The 23977-nt window shown below is 44.7% G+C and overlaps 1 protein-coding gene across 2 annotated transcripts; it reads right to left on the bottom strand.

The window, feature by feature from the left end:
- Positions 1–9098: 9098 nt before the first annotated feature.
- DUSP26 (dual specificity phosphatase 26) lies at positions 9099–22046 on the bottom strand. 2 transcript variants are annotated; one of them, XM_054998096.1, is made up of 4 exons: positions 21936–22046; positions 13502–13772; positions 12425–12639; positions 9099–9724 (listed from the first exon to the last, which is right to left on the bottom strand). In XM_054998096.1, the coding sequence occupies exons 2-4, from the start codon at positions 13678–13680 to the stop codon at positions 9525–9527; spliced, it is 594 nt and encodes a 197-aa protein (XP_054854071.1). In that variant the 5' UTR covers positions 13681–13772; positions 21936–22046; the 3' UTR covers positions 9099–9524. The 2 variants fall into 2 exon arrangements, with proteins under 2 accessions (XP_054854071.1, XP_054854070.1); XM_054998095.1 differs by having other exon boundaries at positions 13502–13776; positions 21936–22026.
- Positions 22047–23977: the final 1931 nt, after the last annotated feature.

Below are 23977 nucleotides of genomic sequence, written 5' to 3' on the forward strand. Positions count from 1 at the left end.
GAGGAAGGGCAGGATGAAAGGGCTGAGTTCATTGCGTCTCAGGCTAGGTCAGCCTCTGGATTCATTGCTCCTGAACTTTGCGCAGACTCAAATCATACAAAAAAGCCCACCGAGGAATGGGGCTGCCCTGGCCTTGCCTGACGATTCCATCTACCTCCAAGATTAAACAGCTGATCCTCAGCCAAACAGTCTCGCCCTCGTGCTCCACACCTCCTCGATCCCAGCTTTAGCAAACAATAGATGTGTTTCTGATAAGCAGGAAAATACACAATGGGAGCAAGAGGACAGGCTGAGCCGCCACATACAGGCAATGAAACCATAAAAAAAGGGGCAAGGCACATTCAGAGATCTTGCCCAGGGTTCTGTCCAGTCCTCTCTCTTCCTTCTCTGCTGTTCCCAACCTTCCCTGTCTATAAGACTCTTACAATGTAATGGTGCTTGCTAAATTCTGCAGCTGTTGCTAGTTAGAAGTTGAATATGTGCTTAAGGATCTGAATGTGCCTCACCGAACTATATGGTGGTGAAATATTTACGTAGTTGCTCTTAGAGAAAAAATGCACATTTGTGATCCGTCTGATCAGCATTTTTATTCTCTTGATTTTATTGCTTCCACCATGAAAATCACACCCATTTCCAGAGCATTTCCATCTAGACATGGGCCAAACCTAGCCCTGTTTAGCTTCAGCAAGAGGACTGCATCAAGTATTTTCCAGTACAGATGCTGGGACTGTGAGCTGAAGCATGAAACCAGTGTGGTGGAAGAGTGGACTTCTCTGCTCTATTTTCCTGCTGCAGATCACTTTCCCCAAATACATCATCCCAGTCTGACACTCTACATCAGGGGTCTCTAATCCTTTTATGCCTGCGGGCACCTTTGGAATATTGAGAAGTGGTGGTGAGCACTGCCCCAAAATGGCTTCCACAGGAGGCAGGACCAAACCTAAAATGGCCTCCAGAGGAGGTGGAGCCAAACACAATGCCTCCCTCCTCACTTTGCAAAAGAATAGCAGAAGCCAGAAGGGGTATAAAAGAAGCAAAGGAAAGTCTGGTGGCAGGAGAAAGAGACGTGATAATAAAAAGGAGGAAAGCTTGAAGGGGGAAATGGAACCACAAGCCTGGCTGCTCACCAGTCCTGATCCTCCAGTGACTTCAGCAGCTATTGCAGCTGTTGAAAACCCTTCCTTTTGAATGAGAGCAGCCAGTAACAAGCCCTGCCTTACAATGGACCCACCCACTTTCCAAAAACTTTGGTGGGTGCCATGGTGCCCATGGGTGCCATGTTGGGGAACCCTGCTCTATATTATATTGGGTCTCAACTTTTTGAAGTATGAGACTAGTGTATGTATGTTTGAGGGTGTGTGTGGTAGAGATGGGCTTCTTTCTTCAATTTTCCTGTTGAAAATCTCTACTCCCTCCCCTCAGTTGCTTTTTAAAGAATACCTGTAGGTATCTGCCAGTTTTGCAGGGGACAGGTAGAAGCAGCTTGGAAGTTTCAGCTGAGCAAAGGGAAGGGTTAAGAAGCCTTTTTAAAAAACATGCTCATCTCCCACTTCAAACGGCTGCAGTCTGTTTAAACAAGAAATATTAGTTAAAGGAATCACAAAACAACATTTCCTCCAAATACCAGTTTTCTTGCCATGGCACCGAAGTTAGTCTGTACTGAGGATTTTGAAACAGATTCTGAAAATAATGGTCTTCAGAAGCTATGTTTGAATAGTACACTGCTATGCTATAGCATGTGGATTTAATCAAGACATGTCTTCTAGATGGTAGCAGAAAGTTTCAGTGAATATCTGCAACAAGAGATATTTAAGTTCTGGGCGCTTACGAATTATGAGAACAGGTGCCACCACAAAATTTGCTCCAATGGGAGGGGATGATAGATCACAAAATGGCTGTTGGTGTGTGTGTGAATTTAGCGTTGTTAACCTCCAGGTGGTTCCTGAAGAACTCCCAAAATTATAACAGATCTGCCGATGACAGAGATCTATTCTCCTGAAGAAAATGGCTACTTTGAAGGGTTAACTGTACGGCATTATACCCTACTGATGTCCCTCCACTCCTCAAACCCCACTTTTCCTAGGCTCCATCCTCCAAATCTCATGGAATTTCCCAGCCCAAGGTTGGCAAACCAACTATGGGCTCTTTCTGAGTAGTTTATTGGTGGTATGTTGCTGGGGCTCCCAATGAGTTTACTTTCTATGTATGAATTTTTTAAAAAATAACAATACAAATCTGTGCAGGGGAAATGCATTGGTAGGAGGACCCCTGCCTCTTACACTGGCAGGTAATAGCTTAGAAAGTGAGGAGGGCCTGTGAGCTTGAGGCATGATTGGAAAGGGACTAGCTGTTGCCTTTCACCCTTCTGGTAAATTATAAAGCCATTATGAAATTCATTTAACACTGAGAATAAAAAAACTCAAATTAGACGGGAGTCCTACAGTGGAACAGCGGAAGCAAAATGGGTGGGGGAAAACTGGTGTTATGCAGACACTGTGACATCATGTCTGGTATGAAATTAGAAGTGTATGATTTTACCATAGAGTTGAAATTGAATCCTAGAGTATCACACTGACTTGGTAACATCACTTCCATGTTTATGCCAGAAATGCCATTGTGGCATTGACACAATGCCATTCATCATGACTCTGCCTCTCCATCTGCTGGGGGTTGCCTACATTTCTCTCCCCATTTCTCTCTCACACCACATGTTTTAAGGGGTTGCAACGTTTGTAAGGTAGAGTTGCTAGGCATGGCTTGCCAGCCAGTAGAAACTGGGGTGGGGAAATGGGGATTGGTTATCAGTGATGCCATGATACAACTTCAGGGAAAACAAAGAACTAGTGTCACACTTCTAGAAACTGCTGGAAGCTCTTTGGTAAAATTGTAGAGTTTCCAGCGATTCCTAAAGAGGACTGATTGTCACTTCTGAATTTTCCCTGGAAGTGATACCATGTTGTCAGGCTGATGGCCATTTAAAAACTATTATTGTCCCAATGCTACCCAGAGCAACAGTGGAAAATAGAAGCATATTGTGGGCCTGGCAACCCTGGTGTAAGGGCTGTCAGGTTAAGGAAAGAAGGAGTAAACTGAACAGCTTAAAATATAACAGGAACCTCAAGGGAAGGAGGAAGTCAGTTATGAGGAGAAGAACAGAAATAGAGTAGAAGGAAGAAAATAAAAAAGAGATACAGATTAGTGAAGACCGGAGGAGACACACAGTCTCAAGCAACTAACAGACTGGAAAAATAACCATTTTCGCTGATACAGATTCAGTGAACAGTGCAAACATCCAGCCCTGGATGGATATTTGACACTAGTCTTAAGCAAGGAAAAACAGTTTGCTTTTGATTTACTGGTGTATTTCATTTTCTTGCTGTTTACAGTCATTACTTTGGTTCAAATGACACATGACTTTAACCATGTGTAGTTCTCTTAAGTTTCTTCTTTTTAAACCTCAAGTTGCCTCACCGCCTTTAATTTCCAAGGGGAGATTGGTAAGAGTGGGGAACAACATTTTTTTCTGAACTGGTTTCCATCTGTTTATCATCCCTCCATTAAGCTGTTAATTTTTTACTTCATTTATACCCAGCCTTTCTCCCCAATAGGGACACAACTCTGCTTACATTGTTCCCCTCTCCTCCATTTTTTCTTCATATGAACTCTGTGAGGTAAATTAGGTTGAGACTGTGCGACTGGCCCAAGGTCACCCAGCAAGCTTCTGTGACAAAGTGGGGATTTGAACCTGGGCCTCAGAGATCCTAGTCTGACACTAACTACTATACCACACTGGCCTCAAGGAGGAAAAAGTATGGGTAATCTGTACCTTTCCCCTGTACAGAGCCGAAAGCTTTGGGAGAGGGAAGTTTGGTGGTGGAAAACCATCAGAGGAAAGGGTTAAGATCCTCACCTGTGGTTGGAAAGGGGCGATGGCAGCGGAGTTTGAGAAACAAAAGAAGACCTCAGACATAGTAACAGTAGTCTGTACCTCAATTGCTTGGGTTAACTGTTGAAATGACAAAGAAGTAGTGTGTAAATATCCCTCAGTTTAGAGATGGATCACTTGTCTGACTCTCATGGCTGTAATTGAGAGACTTGCATGTATTACAAGTGCACCACGGGGATTTTTCCTCAGTATTATGAACTCACTATATTTGACACTATCTGATCCCTCAGATGGAATGATTCCCCTTGGGCCTTGCCTGAATCTCTAATCTGGATGGAAAACTCATTTATAAACACATTCCCCTTATCTCAGCACAACAGTGGCAGAGCAGCAGGAGAGAGAGCAGACAAAACATGACCCAAGAGCACCATTTTCATGGTGTGTGCATCCCAAATGATGCCCCTGTTATTTAGCTCACACGCTGGCCTCCAGTGCAGCAAGAAGAGAAGGAATGGATATGTCAGCTTGCGCTGCAGCCTCATTTTGTGAGGTTTTTCTGACAGTCTGATTCCCCACCTGCTGTCTCCTTCCACATACAAATGACCTTTCAGAAGACAAAGGAGCGGATATGCTTTGGACAAGGAATCCCCAGAGGTCTGCTAGGCACCAGGCCAACTCTAGCACTTGTCTGGGATTATAAGCAAATCCAGACACAGGGCAGGTGCTTGCTAGCATCCCTTCCCATCCGCCAGCCTCAGCACAGTACTCTTCAAATCTGTATGTTCCTCTGTTGTCTGTATGTTGCAATAGTCCAGGCAGACAGCTGCCCAGCCAGCCGCACAAGAAACCTTCAGTCCCAGGAAGTCTGTGTCTGTGTCTGTTTCATGTACTTAGTCCACAGTACAAGAAACCTATGTGGGTTTGCTATGGCCTGGATCCAGTTTTTATTCAGAGCTCCTCTCTACTTAGGAGCTCTCCCCTTTGCCCACCCACAGAGAGAGAGAGAGAGAGAGAGAGAGAGAGAGAGAGAGAGAGAGAGAGAGAGAGAGAAATGCAGACACACTCACACTACACATATGGGTGCAGAGGAAACATTGTGAGCAATGGTTTTAATAGGCCATGAAATGCAAGTGATACAGTCTCTGTGACCTTTCTATGCAAAACTCAAAAGGATCCAATAGAAACACCAAAAGCACACCAGTGTGAAACACTGGTGCTCTGCTCTGTTCCCTGTTCTAGTGCAACACTGCCATCTTGTGTCTATTGATAATAACTTTTATTGTGCTAAGCCTTTTCTATCTTCAGATGTTCCATTGTGTGTGAGGCAATACCACACGAGCTTTCCCTGTTTTTAAACTCCACGCATTGGTTTTAAAGTTGGAATTAAACCCATGGATTTATATCTGTATGAGTATAGGATTTCTCAGTGTAATGGAATCCTGGAAAATGTGGGGTAGCTGTATCTGTCACTGAGGATCTCCTACTTCATGCAGCTGGTGAAGTGGGTTCTAGTTCATGAAAGCTTATGCTGGAATAAAACCTATGGGGTGTCACAAGACTCCTGTTTATTTTTCCTGGGAGATCAAGATTCTCAGTTGTGCTGAGGCTCCCTTATGTGACCACACTGTCGTAGGCTGTACTCAAATATGAGGGCTCTGAATTACCTGGCAGGCTGCATCGTGCGGCTGGAAAGAGGGTTGCATTATCTTTCACATAGCTGGAATATGCATACACTGATGAAAACAGTCTTACATGGTTATTGTTTTCCAGGAGAGCTTTTGGCATCTTGTACTCATGTGTGAGTTGTTAATGTGGCATTCAAGAGGGCCATTTTAAAATCACGTGTGCACTTTAGGCAATATATGCTTTATATTCAGGCTGCAAATATGAAAAGGTGTGCATCCAGTCTGATAATATTGTCTGTGATCTGTTAGAATGCAAAACTGTAAAGCTGGTAGCGAGTCAGTCATTGCTCTTATTTAAAATTCCACTTCTAGTAGTTGAGGATGCATGAAATTTATACCTCAATGACAAGATACACACCTTGTGGTGCTTGGTCTCCTCCTAGGTTTTCCCAGACCATGAGATTTGGGGAGTTGGAATCATGGGTAAGCAGTATACACTCCACCTCTCCCTATTTACCAGTGATAGTCTGTTTTCCAGTTTATGGTAGATCACTGTCCCTGTTTTTGCCTTGTTAAAATGTTATTAATGCACATTATTTATTTATTTATTTTTATTTATTTTCTCAATTTATATACCGCCCATCCCCAGGGGCTCTGGGCGGTGAACAGTTCAAATTGATAAAAACAAGAACTAAAATCAATATACAAATAATAAAACAAATTAACAAAGTGCAGTGGTGGGGAGAACCCTCCCCCACCCCAAAGGTGGGAGGCCGACATGGCACCGCCCCCTTCAATCACCGAATGCCTGGCGGAACAGCTCTGTCTTACAGGCCCGGCGGAACGATAATATGTCCCGCTGGGCCCGGGTTTCCATTGACAGAGCGTTCCACCAGGCTGGGGCCAGGACTGAAAAGGCCCTGGCCCTGGTTGAAGCGAGGCGGGCTTCCTTAGGGCCGGGGACCACAAGTAAATATTTATTCGCTGATCGAAGCGATCTCCGGGGAACGTACAGGGAGAGGCGGTCCCGAAGATATGCCGGTCCCAACCCGCTCAGGGCTTTAAAAGTAAGAACCAACACTTTGAACCTGATTACTAGCAATGTCACTCTTCCAGATTCCAGATTCAAAACCCTCCTCTGCATCTCTAGAAGTTAAATCCCTAAGTGAGTGGATGGATCTTTTCTATATTGCACATGCATGAGCATGAACATTAGGGTACCTTGCAGCGCCACTCCACATTCTGCATCAGCTGCTGAGGCACAGTCTAAATCATTGATAATGTATCATCATAACACAATTCTGTCTTTTCCCCAAGTATCAGCCCAAAGGACAAACACTGCCTTGGCTCTGAAACCCACAGAAGGCAGGCTGTTTGGTAGAGCAAACCAATGCAGCACCAAGTTAGTGGGACAGAGCCTTCCATAATGTGAAACTGTGGGGCAAGGGGGTTTCAGCAGTGATTTTTAGGACTAGGAAGTTGCTTCCATCTATGAAATGCTGGAGGCCATGAACCTCTGAAAAATTTGGTTCCTCCCGAGCTCTAATGCTCTGTAGATCAAAGTTGTGCAATAGACTGGCTATTGTCCAACACCTCTTTTATTGTCCAAACACATTCGTCTTGGAACTACATGTGCAGTCCTGTCCTAAATCACCTTTGCCACCTCACCATCAGATCTCACTTGCCATCCTAGAATCTGACTGCTTCATAATCCAGTCTTGAAGACTTCTGCTTGCTTTCCCCCCCCAGGACACTTCATCAAATATAGTGGGCTGTGTAGATGCACGGTTGCAACTGCCAAATCCATTATTATTTTATGGCCCTATGTCTCCTGACTACCATTCCGGGAAGAGAAATTGCATATGTGCAGTAATTGCCCAAAGACCAAGATGCTGAATACAAAGTTGCAATCGAATAGCACAAGACAATTGATTCAAATGCTCTTGATGTACCAGTTTCTGTGTCGGACACATGATCTCAGGTCTGGTACTGTCCTGTTGACGAAGAGAGCTGTGGCTCTCGAAAACCTATGCTACAATAATGTTGGTTAGTCTTAAAGGTGCTATTGGACTCTTTGCTATTTCCCTAATCATGATGAGTCCCTTTTTGTTCCCTCATATCTTGGAGTGACGTTGCTTTGTAGGTGTGGGGGTAAGAAACTGAGCTTGTTCCCAACATACAGAGCAAAAAGAAGGTAATGTCTTCCGGGACCTACAGCTAAACATCTTAAGATCTGTTATCTATAGAACAGAGCTGCTTCTCTCACCCTGCAGGACCTTGGTTGGGGGACTATGTTTTCAGAGTATGCTGCCCCTTTGTGGCTATTATGCACTGTCAGCCTGAATGCCAAATTCAGGACATATTCACATATTTATTTAATTTTTAAATGCATAACAGCTCAATTCTTGTTAATGTGGAAGAAGCAGCAGAGGAGCAACATTTGTTATGTGAATGAGCATTCTGGCCCAAGTAGGCCTTGCATCTGATTGAAGCAAGAGATATTTTCAGGCCTTTAGTCTTTGGGCTTATGCAGAGGATAATTCTTTGGAGCACTAGGAATGGCAGGGGGACATTACTTCAAGGAGATAGTGCCTTAAAAAAAAGAAAATGGAGCAGTCTGATACTGAAAAACAAAGATATACTTCAAATGCTGTGCTTACTTGTTGGTAAGTATGGTAAAAAAATGCAAAACAACAACAACCTCCCCACACCCTTTTTTCATGAGATGAAAGGAATTTATGGGAATTGTTTCTTTTTTTCCTTACTAGAGATGTCACAAGAGTTGTCCTATAGACAAACATGGCCATTGTTCCATAAAATTTCACATCTTTTAAAACTGAGTGTGGGTTTTCCTATCTTTGTTTTCCCAGAAACTCTTTGATGGGATGAGGCAATTTCCAGGACTCGGCCTATAGAAAATACACCAATTGATTTCCCAAATCAAACTGGAAGCCAACGTGTGCTTGATACTGCAGCTTGGTACCATGACTGTATCTGAACCAGCCTCAAATGTCACAGTTCTCTCTCTCTGGTATTAGCCAAGTCACATCTTCCTCAGAAACTACATGTCCCATATTCCACTGTTAGTCAGGCCTGCTCCATTGATGATGAGGTGAGGTGAAGCAATCATTTGTAGCGTGTAGGCAAATGTACAAAGAGTGTGTTTTCAACTCGCTCTGCACATGTACCATTGCTGTGGAACTAGAGGTTGGGTTATTTTTCTTTGTTTCTTGGATGACCAAATTGCAGCAGGAAGTTTTCTAGCGGACCACCAATATAAGCAATCACCCTACAATCCTGGCTCTTCCACCCCCCCTTTTGATGTTTTGTTTGCATTAGGGTTGCCAACTCCAGGTAGGGAAATTCCTGGAGATTCAAGGGCTGAGCCAAGGAGGGCGCTGAGCAGGGGTTTGATGTCTGAAGCTGCCATTTTCTTCAGGGGAATTGATCAGGGTGGTCTGGAGATCAGCCATAATTCTGGAAGAACTCCAGGAAGCTGGCAACCCTAGCATGTACATGACTTCATTTTCTGTCCATGTTTCTAGTTTGAGCATTTGCTAAAAAAATCAAAGACCTTCTGAGGCGAATAATCTCAGCAGGATTTTATTCTTATAGATAAAGTACATTGGGGTGGGGAGGTATCTAAACTCTTTGACAAAGGTTACGAGCAAACAGGAAGCAACAGGCAATTTCACGCAGCACTCCAAAGAAATGTAAGCAGCTTACATCTGCCTCAGTCTCAGATTGACACATTGTCTAGGAGAACCCCATTCCGTGGCTTCCTAAAGCCAGCAAAGAGGGAAGGAGAAAGACCTTCAGAAACCTGAGCTGGCTTGACACCTGAAGCAAAGACTGAGTAGATTAAAGGCAGGTGGAGGCCTGGGAAGCTTTACAGTTGGGCTTCTGCAGGGCAAAATCTGTGGAAGCTCAGGGACACTGGAACCTGAAATCTGGCCCAGAAAGAAATGCCTCATACCCGCCAACAATCTGTGGTTTCCTTATGACCCACCCGCTCATGGTCTCTGCTTCAGCCTGAGGGAGTTGTCCAGGGCGGCCAGCTGGCGCAAGAAACCCCGGTTGGGGATGATGCCTCGGTGGTCCTTGACGGTCCTTATGGCCTCCACTAGGGTCAAGTGGTGGCGGATCATGAGGTAGGCGAGGACCAGGGTAGCCGATCTGCTCACCCCGACAGCACAGTGAACAAGGATCCTTCCTGCATGATGAAAAGGCATTTGAGTTTTAGAAAAAGATTGGTATTGAATATCAGTAGGGGACCTACAGCCCGGAATTTCAGAGATGGTGTGTTCTTTATCAAAACTCTGGAGGGGCCCCTGCAGCAGCACACCACCACCTCTCTTCCCCATCTTCATGGGAGACCAGGATACTGACCTCATAATGCCATATATAGCCAAACTATCTAACAGATGTGATGCAGGACATCTGTGATCAGAACTCCTGTTCTTCTTTTATGTTAAAACAGCTGTGAAGGTCTTTGATACTGCTGTGGGAGAAGGAATTTAAGCTTCTTCCCGGTACCATTTCCCTTGATGCATCCTGTCATTCCTGATCTAAACAAAAGCTGTTATCATCTCTGCAAGGAAGTGTGTTTGTGTCTCTCTGTGTGTGTAAATTAGGTAATACTACTTTGTATCCCTACACAAAGAACTAGTAGTATCATAGAAATTCTATGAGGGGCAGAATAGATTAGGAAAATGGCACCAGGTTTGGGCCTAGATAGTAGCCCAGTGCATAAAGCATCCCCACACGTGGGAGAATGAGAGCGAGTGTGCGCGGGGCCCTGTCCCTTCCTCCACCTTCATGCAATTGCCTAATTGTCTGCAGGCGCAATTGCACATAGGAAATGGCTGTGCAAAGTCTCCTCCCCCAGGATCAGTGACTCTGTTTTTGGAGTTTGACTTACTAATCATGGGGAGGGAGAATTTGTGCAGCTGCTTCCTCCATGCAGTTGCCCCTGCAGATGATCAGACGATTGTACAGAGGCAGGGGTTGGCCCAGCAAGCGTGTTTCCCCACTTCCTTTCATGTTTAGTGAACACATAGGGTTAGGGTTGTCAGGTCCAGGCTGGGAAATTCCTGGAGATTTTTGGGGTGGAGCCTGGAGAGGGTGGGGTTTGGGAGGGGAGGGGCCTCAGAATTGTATAATACCATAGAGTCCACCCTCCAAAGCAGCCATTTTCTCCAGGTGAACTGATCTCTGTCACCCAGAGATCAGTTGTAATTCCGGGAGATCTCCAGCTACCACCTGGAGGCTGGCAACCCTACATAGGGCTGTTGTGCGTACCTAGAATCCTAGATGATGTCTATAATTCATGGCTGTTGCCACTGATAATAGGGTAGGTTGTGGCTCAGGGGTAGAACATCTGCTTTGCATACAGAAGGTCCCAGGTTCAATTCCCAGCATCTTCAGTTAACAGAATTAGGTAAATAGGTGACGTAGAAGACCTTGACTTGAGACCCTGCAGAGCTGTTACCAGTCAAAATAGCCAATACTGACCATCATAGACTAATTATCTGATTCGGTATACAGCAGCTTCAAGTACCGTAGACCTTAGATACCATTTCACATAGGATTGAACATACCATCCAGTATTTAAAAGCTTAAACATGCCAGTCCTCTGCCATTTCTGCCCCATGATAACCTTCTAGGCCCTACCTTCTGACTAGCTCTTTCCATTGTAATTTCTGTAATCTTGCTACATATACTGTGCCCCCCCCCCTCTTGCTTGGTCCTTAATGTTATTAGTGCAAGTATGTGAATCATTCAGAATGCATATATCATGATACACATTTTGTTTTAAAGGGAGAATGCTTTGTGATCTAAAAAAACCATGGCAGCCAGCACTGGAGAGCCTTCAAAGGATCTGAAGAGTAAAGAAGGCAGAATGGCCATGGTGACTTAGCTGGGAGGGCAAGAGGATGTCGTAGTAGTGGAAAGTAGTGGAAAGTGCTACCAAGTCAGAGCTGATTTACGGCGATCCCTGGTGGGGGCTTTCAAGGCAAGAGACTAACAGAGGTGGTTTACCATTGCCTGCCTCTGCAACTCTGGTCTTCTTTGAGGTTTCCCATCCAATTATCAACCAAGATCGACACTGCTTAGCTTCTGAGATTTGACAAGATTTGCCTGGACTATCCTATCAGTGTGAAACACTATATATTTCCTGATAAAAGTGGCAACTCAGCCACTGGGTACTACTGATCAGGGAGATGACTTTTTTTGAACAGCTCACTGATTTCAGAGTCATTTTATGCAACCTAATTGGCCCTTGGATTGAATGGACATGTTGTGCGTGGCAAAGTAGCTATGTAATCATTTTTGTCAGTGGTGGCTGGTGACTTTTGGAGTTGTTGGGGTTGCCATTTTCAACCCACCTTTTGCACTGGAACTTGAAGGAATGTGGTTAAAAAGGTGCCATGGACTATCCCTGGCGAATACCAACTGTTGCCCATTGTGGCTTCCATGTGAAAAGTGTTTAGCATGATTTCCAGACAAAGTTGAGTTCTAGCACAGTTGGCCATGAAGCCATACCATGTGGCACACGGTGTGGCACCCATGCAGTTTTCTTTTAGGGGTGCGCTCCACCCTCCACTGCTATTGCCTAAAGTCAAGACAACGAATACATCAAAGCCTTTGAGATGTTGTTGGCCGCCTGTTCCTGGATGTGAGTGCTTCTCCCTATCAAGGCAACAACAACTCTGCTTCAACTGTTTAGAAATCAAGCCATTTCTTCCCCTGGGATTGAAATAATTATTTTAATCACAAGGACAAAGAGGATGGCTTATTTGGAGCTTAGCATACTTTGAATGAAGAGGTGGTCAAGATGATAACGAAAGAGGAAAAGGGGAGAATGGAAGAGGGAAGAGTCCTCTGGGAAAAGCTGCTCCCTTCCACTCACCTCCACTCCTGCTCAGAGCCTGATGGATGAAATCAGCTGCGGATTGAAAGTAGGGGCTCATGTCAAAGGTGGGCGAGTCATGTGCCTCGATGCCCAGGTAGCAGATGCCCATGCCCTCGTAGAACTCGGCGCCTCCCCGCCACTTGCTGTGTGAAGCATTCAGGATGTGGGTGATGCATAGGCGTGTCAGCTCACGACGGTTGGCTGCTATATCTCTGCATGGGAAAGAGGACGAAGCAGGGGATCTCATTTAACCAGGCTTCCTGATCCCAAATATTTACTACTCTTCATTTCTTTCCCATTGCGGAATTCAAGGTGAAGTTCATAGGGTTCCCAGGAATCTCCTCACCAGGCAATATCCACACCTGTATGTTCTTAACTTCAGCAACAGTGGCTATCAGACCATACCTTGGAGTCTGAGTTAAAGCCACTGCTTCAGCCCATTCCACGGGTACCTCCACCCTCGTCTCCTTTTCCCTCGGCTATCTCAACTTGCAGGGGATACTGGGATAGTCCCAACCATCCTCCAAGGATCCTTCCTCCAGCCTACGGAAACTTCCTCCAGCTTAAGTGGCTGTTCCTCCAAAAGAAGAGCCACTAAAGTTGGAGGAGGATTGGAGAAAGACTTCAAATTTGAGCCAAAAGAGAAGGCGGGATATAAATATTTTATTAAATAATTAAACAAATGAACTTTGCTCAGTGGTAAGATGGTGGTTAGAGCCCCCTTTTGTGCTTGTTCCCTGTGCACTACTATTTAGCCATTAGCCTGGGTTTATGGGTGCCATGTGATCATATTTAGCATAGGCTGCTTTTGCACATGTTGGATAATGCACTTTCAATGCACTTTAGCAATTCTTTGCAACTGGGAATATCCAGCCGCAAACAATTGCTAAAGTGCATTGAAAGTGCATTATCCAATGTGTGCAAAAGGAGCCTGTGTCTTATCCATCTGTGCTTCTGAGTCCAGTTCTTTCCCTCCTTTGGGCTCATATCCCCAGCTACTGTGATGGTACCATTAATCTTTTACCCTTAGCCCCATGAGTAAGGCCAAGATTCAGCTGCTAAGCTGGTACATACTGATCGCCCAAGTACAGTCCTGGCCAAACTTCATCGGCATGGTTACAGGCAGTCTTTCCTGTGTACAGTAACCTCTCCAGCTCAAAGACGCTGAGGATGGGGTGGTTGATTGAGTCGTCATGAGTCCTCTGAGTGGGAGTCCTGGATCCACTCCGGGAGAACCGGGAAGTGAAGGCCATTGGTGCTGCCAAGCCCCCTGGAGCATCCCGGGGCTCTTGGTGGGGCTGGGATGGGACAGTGTTTCTGCTGCTACTTCGACCCACGGTCGGTTCTAACTGGAAGAAGAAGACACGGTGTTAAGAGAACCTCATTTAGTTCTAGGATTACCACCCGCCTGTCCCTCTCTGAGTTAAGCAAGGCAGAGAATCAATATTTTTGATCATGTACAAATAAAAAGTGGAAAAAGAGGGAGACCAGAACAACAGATACTTTTAGGTGGGTAGCCGTCTTGGTCTCTCGTAGAAGAGCAAGATTGGGGTCCAGTAGCATCTTAAATAATAATAACTGCGCTTATATACCACTCTTCTAGACAGATTAGTGCCTCACCCTGAGCGGTGAACAAGTTAATGTTATTATCTCCTCAATACAGCTGGGGAGCTGGGGCTGAGAGGAGTGGCTTACCCAAAGCCACCTACTGAGCTCATAGCAGTAGTGGGATTCAAACCAGTAGAGAACCGATTCACTGCCGAACCATTTAACCAATTTGCTACAGCTAGATTTTCAGGGTATGAGCTTTCAAGAGTCAAAGCTCCTTTCTTCAGATGCCTTTAGAAGTACCTGACAAAGGCAGCTCTGATTCTTGAAATCTCATACCGTGGAAATCTAGTTGGTCTTTAAGGTGCTGCTGGACCCAAAACAACAGAATCCTTGTATGCTCAGGAGGATACTAAGTTACTGCTAGAGCTTTAACCCTTCACTCATACCAGGTGATTATCTTACATAGTTATTGCTTCCAGGTGAGAGAACTGCATTCACATCGCAAAGTTGTACAACTGAACACACATTTCTTTTGCTGTGACATACAGCAGCCCCCTGCTGTAATTTTTATATATATGTGGCAAAATAATGTGCATTACACTTTGTTGTGTAGCAGGAGACCATTCTCCTATACAAAAGAGGCACCCATGTGAGAGAATCATCTTGTACAAAGCATCCCTCCAGTTTTGATCACTCCTTCTACCAAGGCAGTGATAGACAGCTCATATCAGCCACCTGCACCTGCAGGGCGACCGACCTTGTTTTCTGAGTGATCCACTTTTCTCTGAAGCCTCTTTGTTGTTGTCTGTCTTGAGTTCTATTGTCTTTCCATTTTAAGAATGCACAGGGCGCACTGTGTCGAAGCTGTCTATGTGACATAATATCTCGGGACTATTCGCATTATGTAATTAGTTGCATAATTAACTAGGCATTGTGCAGAACGGAGACCCTTCTTTCCAAATTGTTCTCTAATTTTGTGATTTACCTTTGACACTTAGTTGTATATATCATACTGTTTTTAGTGTGCCCTCTAATTTTGTAATCCAGTTTTGCAGCATCGTTGACGGCATGTATTGTGCTTTTCTTACTCCATTGTTTTTAATTGTGTAATCTAGTTTTGAGTCTCAGTGAGAAAGGATGACTATAAGGAAATAAATAAAATTACAAGACACTAGAAACAAGGAAAAGCCACAAAAAGGCAGCACTATTGCAAAGGCCACTATTACTGCAGCCTCTTTATAAAACTTAAATTTTATATGTACATCCAATCATGTTAGATATTCTCCAACCACCACAAAACCCATTTCCCCCTACATATAAAAGTACTGAGAGAAATCCAGAGAGTGTGATATTGTGGTTTCACTGTTGGCCTAGACCAGAATTTGATTTACTCTGCCAAGAAACTCACTAGGGTTGCATTCCTAAGCTTATTAGTCAGTTAACCCCATTGAGCTCCGTGGTACTTAATTCTCAGAGGGTCTTTCATCTGGTCACTTTTTCTCAGCGCAACCTACCTCAAAGAGAGATGAGGAACAGACCATGTACCACAGTCTGAGATTCTTAGAGGAAAGGCAGGATAAAAACAAGGTTGATATTAAGTTGGTACCTAATACTGGTGCTTAGCTGTTAAAAGCCCATTCAGAGGGTCAGATTAGAATGTCTGACTTGCAAACCAGGTGTTATAACATCTCAGAAGTCTATTGCAAATTCTGAACACCATAGAGTTTTGTAAGTAAATGAACAAGAACAAAAATGGCAGATGCATATTGTCTACTGGTCAAATTAGACATGACATGCAGCCAGTATATCACTTCCTAAATTTTATTGTGTAATCAATAACAGCTTGCACTGCTTCTGCCAGGGAGGAGCAGGTCTCCCACGGACATCCCAGCATTGGCCCCCATTTCCCACTGCTCCTTCACAGACTGGTGGAGAAAATGGGGGGGGGGGAGGCATTCTGGTGTAATGCCAATGTGTGATAACATTTCCTGCAGAAAATTGGAAAGCGATTCATCACTTTGGGGCAACGCTCTAGGATTTGCCCAAAACTCAACAGTTTAATCAGTTTTGTGCTGGAAGTGACATTGTAAGTTGGTGTGGTTATGACATAACTGTCTCCACTTCCTAGCCTCTAGCTGCCCAAGACTCTATCGAGGCAGTGTTTCTGGAGCTTGCCTCGATCCAGCCAGTAGAAGCACGGATGGAGGGCTTGGGCAAGATACGTGCCTTTTCTTTTGTAGATCTGCACTGCTGTCTTCCTGGATCCAAGAAAAGCATGGGGCACACTACAACACTGGAACTCTTTGTGGTCTATGCTGATAGTAGCATAGATGGAGGCAGCGAAATTTGGGGCTGTGGCTCATATTAGAGCATCTGATTGGCAAGCAGGAGGCTCCAGTTTCAATCCCTGGCTTCTCCAGTTAAAAAAGCCTGAGTTAATAGAGGATGCAAAATACCTCTGCCTGAGACCCTGGAGAGATGCTGTGGATCAGAGTAGACTCACTGGTCATGATAGACCAATACTCTGGCTCAGAGCAAGGGAGCTTTATGTGTATAAGATACCTTCAATTAGCCCTATTAGTGAGATGGATAGGTGTTACTTAATTCCTTGGGGCACTTGACTCCTTTCTTCATGATATTGGCTTTCATGGTTTCCGTTTGACTTGCTTGGTATCTCCAGCCCTTCCCCATTGGATCATCTCTCTTGCCACAGCCCTACCTCTTCTCCTGTCTGGGTCTGAGCCTGTCCTAAGCAGACGTGATTTTCAAGAAGCCATCAGTTCCATCAAGCTGGCACTGATCCTGAGAATACTTTGGCCTTGCTCTCATTTTCTTTGTGTGTGACCTAGCATCATAAGCCTGCAGAGAAGTACTTTTTTTGGAGGCGCTTAGAAGTTAGAACACTCTGTCTTTCAATCTGCCTGCTTACTTGTTCATGTTTTGCTCCATGTTGGATTGCTAGTCATCTTTTCTTTCTTTCTTTCTTTCTTTCTTTCTCTTTCTTTCTTTCTTTCTTTCTTTCTTTCTTTCTTTCTTTCTTTCTTTCTTTCTTTCTTTCTTTCTTTCTTTCTCTCTCTCTCTCTCTCTCTTCTTTCTTTCTTTCTTTCTTTCTTTCTTTCTTTCTTTCTTTCTTTCTTTCTTTCTTTCTTTCTTTCTTTCTTTCTTTCTTTCTTTCTTTCTCCACCCCACTGCTAATCAGCCATCAACAAAACCCCCCTTTTTTGTGATTTTCTGCAACTAACATAAGCAAACGAGAAAAGGCTAGTCTGTTTTTCTCTGCTTTAACCTAGTGAGTAATGTCAGAGAGAGCTCAGCTGCTGCTTTCCTTCCTAAATGTTTGCCAGCACAATCATGCCGGATCAGGGGCAGCCAAGGTTTGAGCGGTAACAAGAATGATGAGCAGGAGCTGGCAGCTTTGGACACAGTGCCAAAGACCAGGGGAGAAGAAGGAAAATTCCAGGATGCCTCTTTGGTTTTACATGTAGAGAAACTACCTCTTGCACGCTCGCTGTATTTTGTGTGTGCACGCGCAGCTGTGCGTTCTCAGAGGGGAAGGACAAAGACAGAAACAACTGACCATCTTCTCAACTCCCCAAACTGTTGAGACTGAACAGCAGGATTTGAGTCCAATGGTGCCTTAGAGACCGACAAGATTTTCAGGGTATAAGCTTTTGAAAGTCTATGCTCCCTTCTTCAGATACTTTGATCTTAAAAACTTATACCCTGAAAAACTTGTTAGTCCCTAAGGTGCCACTGGACTCAAATCCTACTATTCTAATGCAGACCAACACAGCTCCCCACCTGAAACTAAACATCTAAAGGGACCTACCAGGGTATCAGCTCAGCCAGAACTTGCCAGGACGCTGCTCTGGAATCTTTCAATGTCTCGGAATGTATAAAGTCATCATAAAGAAGGGTGTGCCTTGCCTCCAGGTTGTGCCACATTCCGCTCTTTCTCCAATGCATGGCCACCCACAACAATCCAAATCAAAACCAGAGCCCTGTGCTGCCCTTAGTATTTTAAAGGAAAAAGACAAGATTGGCGCCTTACTCTCACATATCTGTGTCTTTGTGAAGGATTATTATGAGTTTTTGATTTGCAGAATTGTGGGGGTGAAAGAGTTAAACCTTCTCTCCCATACCTACATGGGCCTGATCCAAATCACGGCAACAACACGGCTGTAGTTTAGATACTGGGAAAATCTGATCATGGATAGCTCTCAGAATCTGATTTCTTTTGAGCCTCCATTCTTGTCCTGGAGCACCAGGATAAAATCTGAGTCGTTGCCAATACGGCCTCCAGAAGGTGCTGTTGTGTAAGGAAGGCCAGGTGAGCCTGCCCATCCCTCTAGAGGGCACCATAGTGGACGGTAGGCCTGGTGAGTCGTGGCAGCAAGCCCAGTTTCCCCGTATTCTGGGGTCTGTTTTTTAAAAAATGGGCTCTGTTGCTAGTTGACTAATATCTCAACTTTTCTCTGGAAAAGTTGCAGTCAACTTGACATCACAGGAGATTAATAGAAAGACTCGACATCATGTTGAATTAGAACTGTCTTGGGGGAGGGGCTGTGGTTCAGTGGAAGAATCTCTGCTTTGTATGCACAAGTCCCAGGTTCAATCCCCAGCATATCCAATTCAAAGAACCAGGCAGGAGGGGATGTGCTTGAGGCCCCGGAGAGCCGCTGCCCGTCTAGGTAGTCCTAGATAGACCAATGGTTTGATTTAATATACAGCAGCTTCACGTGTGTTCAGCAGAAACTCACATTCCTTCCCCTCTCAGTTCTCCCTGGTCCAGTTTGAGTACATCACTTGCAGTTCAGAAGCAACCCCCCCCCCACCTCTGGGCAGAGTGACACCCTTCTACGTTCATTGTCTTCAGTGGACTTAGAAGGGTGTCGCTCTGTTTTGGATTTCACTATCAGTCTTCCTGTGTGGTTGTGAGGTAGAATCTCTTGCACTGATGAGTCCATGTATAACTTCACTTTATGCCAAACTCAGAAGCAACCTCCTGGAAACAAACTCAAGCCAGCACTGAAAGGACTCCAAGGAACTTAAATTGTAATACTCGAAAGAATCCACCTAGAAACTCTTGCAATTTGCCTAGTTGCTCAATGAGTCGGCCGCTCTCATGGAGCACACTTTTGCACTAAATGGCCTCAAAGCAGCCTGGTCAGCCTGAATTAGGGATGCCATCCTCCCGGTGGGGCCTGGAGACCTCCCAGAATTACAGCTAATCTCCAGGCTACAGAGAACAGTTCCTCTGCAGGAAATGGCTGCTTTGGAAAGTGGACTCTATGGCATTATTTTCCACTGAAGTCCCTCCGTTCCCCAAACACTCTTTTTCAGGCTCCACCCTCACAATCCAGGAATTTCCCAACCCAGAGTTGGCAGCCCTAGTCTATATGCTTTGTAGCTCCATGTGCGGAATCTCAGTTTACATGCTGAGTAAGAGAAGCCCTTCTTGGAGAAACACTCTTTATAGTATATACAAGAATTATAAGGTAGGCAAATGCATATTCTGAACTGGGTAATTATATGAGCTTTGGTGAGATAGCATAATTCATCCACCTCTGCACTCTTTACTAACGTCTCCAGATTGTTTTTATTGCTCATAGTGGATGCTGCTGATAGTTTCATTAATGTACTGTGATAGAACTGTGTGTGTAAAGTGTAAAGTGCTGCCAAGTCACAACTGACTTATGGTGACCCCAGCAAGGAGCTTTCAAGGCAAGTGAGAAACCGAGGTGGTTTGCCAGTGCCTTCCTCTGCAGAGTCTTCCTTGATGGTCTCCCATCTAAGCACCAAACCTGCTTAGCTTCCGAGATTTGTCATACTGCCTTCCCTCCTGTGACAGAACTAGAGTAGCACAATTGAGGACCTAGAAAAATTGCAGGCTAGTGGAAGCAGGAGTGTTAAGGGGAGGCGGAAAAGTCTGATTTTTCTTTTCCTTTCTACCATCTACCTTCTGTTCCCCCATGGGCTTCAGCTTAAAGCCCAATCCAAATGGGAGCTGTATCAATGGAAAAACGAAGCACAGCAATGGAAGCCTACCAGAGTCCAAGAGTGTTTACTTCACATGACAAGGTGACAAAATTGTTCTGACACTTTTGGAACATCAACTCTTCATCAGGGAAAAGACTCTAATGTGCTAGCTGGTAGGCCACAGTGCAATGCGCTTGCAGACATTTGCACAAAGCTCTTCTGACAGTGCAGAAGCTGGGCTGCAAACATTCTCGACATTTGAATCATTGGAATGTTCGTGAACGTTCTGTGCTAACTTGCCAGCTCAGCCAATCGGAGGCTTCACTGCCACAAATGCAAGACAATATAGATGAAAATTAGACTTATGGCTACAGTCCTAAACATGCTGACTAGCAATCAAGTCCTATTGTGGGATGCATCTCTAAGTAAAAACATTTTGGTTTGGTCTGCCAGTTTAAATATCATATGTCTTTCCATGCAAACAAATGGTGTGCGGCTGTTCTTTGATAATGCTCTTTGATAATGTTCTTTGATAAAGTAGTAAGCTAATGGCCCCTCCCATTCCATACATCTAAAGAGTTTAGGACCATATTAGTAAATGCTCTACATTTATTTCAGTTCTTCCTTCCCATAGGCCAGGAATGCCTCATAGTATTTAGCACATTCATGTAGCACTTCAAAGCACTTCACATGCATTATATTGCTGTAATTCTTATAGTAACGCTCTACGGTATGTCAATATTATTACTCTCATACTGCAGATGGTGTGTGGGGGGGATGAAGCTGGGAAAAGGAGTCTTGCATGAAGCTGCCTAGGTGAGTTCATGGCAGAGGCAAGATTCAAAGTAAGAACTGCCATATTTGTGGCTCAGGATTCTGGCCACCCATGTTCTTAGCTGGGTTGTCCTTTTATTTGTTTACAGAGAGACTATTTTGTTTCAGCTGGAATGCCAATTGATGGCAATTTGGATAATGAGAGTTTAGCATTTTGGGAGACCCTATTACAGATGGGGCCTTGGATGCAATTCACCTCCTGAAACCCCTAGAAGACCAGCCCTGGTCTGCAAGAGGCCTTTTAATCTTGTATGGCTTTGCACACAGTGAATGCCTTCGTTCATGTTCTTTGCAGAGCACTAGTAGACAGGACAGACTGCTTGCTGTTTCTCCTGCTTAACGCCCCCAACCCCACTCCTCAATTCCTGACCCTCTCCCTGCAAAAGAAAGCTGTGTCCCACTATGCGCATATTTCTAGTTGCTGTTAATCTTTTGCATAGGATTCCCCATGCATAATGCATTTTACAGTCCTTATCCATCATCATAGCAGCCCACATGAAAGTACCACCTTTCTTTCCATCTCACAGATGGGGAAAATGAGGCTGGATTCCAAACAGATGTGTCTTACTCAAGTTATCCAATGAGCCTGGAAACGAGGTGGGTTTCAATCATCTTTCTTTAGATCTTGGTCCAAATGTCTATCAGCTACATCTTGCTGGCTCTTGGCCCGACAGATATTTCAACTACAAGGAGCCCTCTGACAGGTTGCAGAGGAAAAACATACTTCATTCAGTTCTGTGTGGCTGCAATGGGTGGGAGATTTCTTCTCCATCAGGGGCATTTCCTTAAAATATGACATGCTGAAACACCACCCAGAAGCATTCCCTTATCCCACTCCTTTCTCAGCACGACTGGAATAAAGTTAGTAGACAGTCAATGCCACTGTTGCCTTCTAGGTCCCCACATATCAGAACTCTCCCGCAAGCATAGATTCTGCCAGAGCTCTACTATAGACACCTGACGTGTAGAAAACATAATCAAGGGCTGGGTTCTGCTTTTCCTGGCAGTTTCAAAGGGAAGACAGGCATAGTTCTACTAGCAGAGTGCAGTTTCCAGACCCGAGACTCAGCTTACATGCTCTGTAGAGCCATGGACGGACCCAGAGAGGCAGGAACAAAAAGAGCCACCCAGATCAATACTGTACCTTTGTCAAAGCTGTGATTTCTCAGCTGGAAGGGAGGCTGGTCGTGAGATCTAGGCGGCCATCTCTCCTTTTCTCTCTCCCTGCTGCTGTTGCTGCTGACGCTGTTGCTGCTGAAGGAGGGGGAAAAAAAACAAAAAAAAACCCCGGGCTGCTCTCTCTCAACATCTATTTTAAGCCTTGGCATGTCCAGGGGCAGATCTGTTTCTATCAGTCTGTGAGTGGGTAAGAGTAAAGGAGCCAGAGAGAGACAGCCAGTCAGGTATCAGCATGTGTAAATGCACGCCACACAAATGTACTACGGCAACATGGACACATAACTGCTTGCATATGGTTACCAGTTGAGTTACAGGGCAAAATCCTCAAATGCCTCCTGCGTATATGTTTGTTCATGCCAATGTATGCACATTTATTCACTATGCTGTTATAGCATAGTGGTTCAGTGATTGGGCTGCAAATCAGCACTCTGCTGGTTCAAATTCCGCTACTGCCATGAGCTCAGTAAGTGGCAGGTAAGGCACTCCTCTCAGTCCCAACTCCCCAACTGTATTGTGGGGGATAATAATAACACCGACTTTGTTCACTACTTGTGTAGAAGAGCGGTATATAAGCGCAGTTGTTGCTGTTGTTATTGTGTAATCTGCCTTTGATCTCAGTGAGAAAGGCGGAACAACAACAATTTCTCTAAAGCAGGAGTGGCTGATTTGTGGTCCACGGGCCAAATCTGGCCTGAAAAGGAATTTTTAGCTCGTCCTCAGCAGTTGCTTTAATACAAATGTTATGTTGTTGGCTCATAGTTTGGTTAATGAGATACAGTAAATATAATGGCTTTAAAAAAATGTATCTGTGTGTGTGTGAGAGAGATATTTCACATTTAAATGTTGCATTTTTCCATGGTTTTCTATGTAACAATCAACAGTTTTCCTGGAGAAACAATGGCCATGTGCCATGCGCATTTCATGCAGTTTTTTTACTCCTGTCATGGTCTCATGCCGTTGTGGAAAGGTCAAATCTGTCTCTCGAGGGAACTTTGTCAGAAGTATATTTTTATGCGAGGTCCACTTCTCCCAACTGTGGGAAGTTACAAGGGCTGTTGCTTACCTGAGCAGTTCTCTTTGGAGGAGAGCAGGGGAGCACTTGCTTTATTCACAAATACACAAGAAGAAGAGTATATGGGGGAGTCAAAGCAGCACTCACATAGGACAAAAGACCTGCTTTTCCACATCAGAGCTCTAGAAAGAGAGAGATTCTGCATCTCCAAAGTGTTTCAGTCCGCCATCAGTGCCCTTCTCCTCTAGCCCTCCTTGCAACATTAAAAGACTGAGTTTTCTTTTTCACACAGACAAACATCAGGCTGTTCTCTTCAGCAGGGGTTAGGGTTGTCAGCTCCAGGTTGGGAAATTCCTGGGGATTTGGGGGTGGAGCCTGGAGAGAGTGGGGTTTAGGGAGGGGAGGGACTTGAGCAGTATATAATGCTGTAGACGCCATCCTCCAAACAGCCATTTTCTCCAGAGGGAACTGGCGTCTATGGCCTGGAGATCTGTTATTCCAGGTGATCTCCAGCCAATACCACCTGGCGGCTGGCAACCCTAGCTGGGGCAGTGGTGTTCGTCTCTTTTTCCCAACATTCAAGGTCCATTAAGGAGATACCTAAAACTATCAAAACACATTACTATTCCCTTTGCCTTACAGGATAAACTAAATCACAGTGGTCAAGGAGCAAGGCAACAGCACTGCCTTGATGACTATACATCACACAAATATACAGGCTTTATAGCTACAAACAGAGTTGCCAGCCAAGTGCTGGGAACCAGCGGAAGTATTTTGGGCTCAGGGACTTGGGAAGCAACATCGTGATGCTTCAATGACTACCTGGAAATGATGTCACAATACTTTAGGAATTTCTTGATCTCAGTGGTAAAACCATAGAGATTTTTGGAAATTCCTAGAGCATCGTGACATCACTTTCAGGAAGTGTCAGTCCAGTCTCAAACTGGAAGTGACATTACAATGTGACACGACATTATTTCCCGCCCCCTGTTTTT

This window comes from Eublepharis macularius, chromosome 14 (genome assembly GCF_028583425.1).
Source record: "Eublepharis macularius isolate TG4126 chromosome 14, MPM_Emac_v1.0, whole genome shotgun sequence".
In the NCBI taxonomy this organism is placed as follows: domain Eukaryota; kingdom Metazoa; phylum Chordata; class Lepidosauria; order Squamata; family Eublepharidae; genus Eublepharis; species Eublepharis macularius.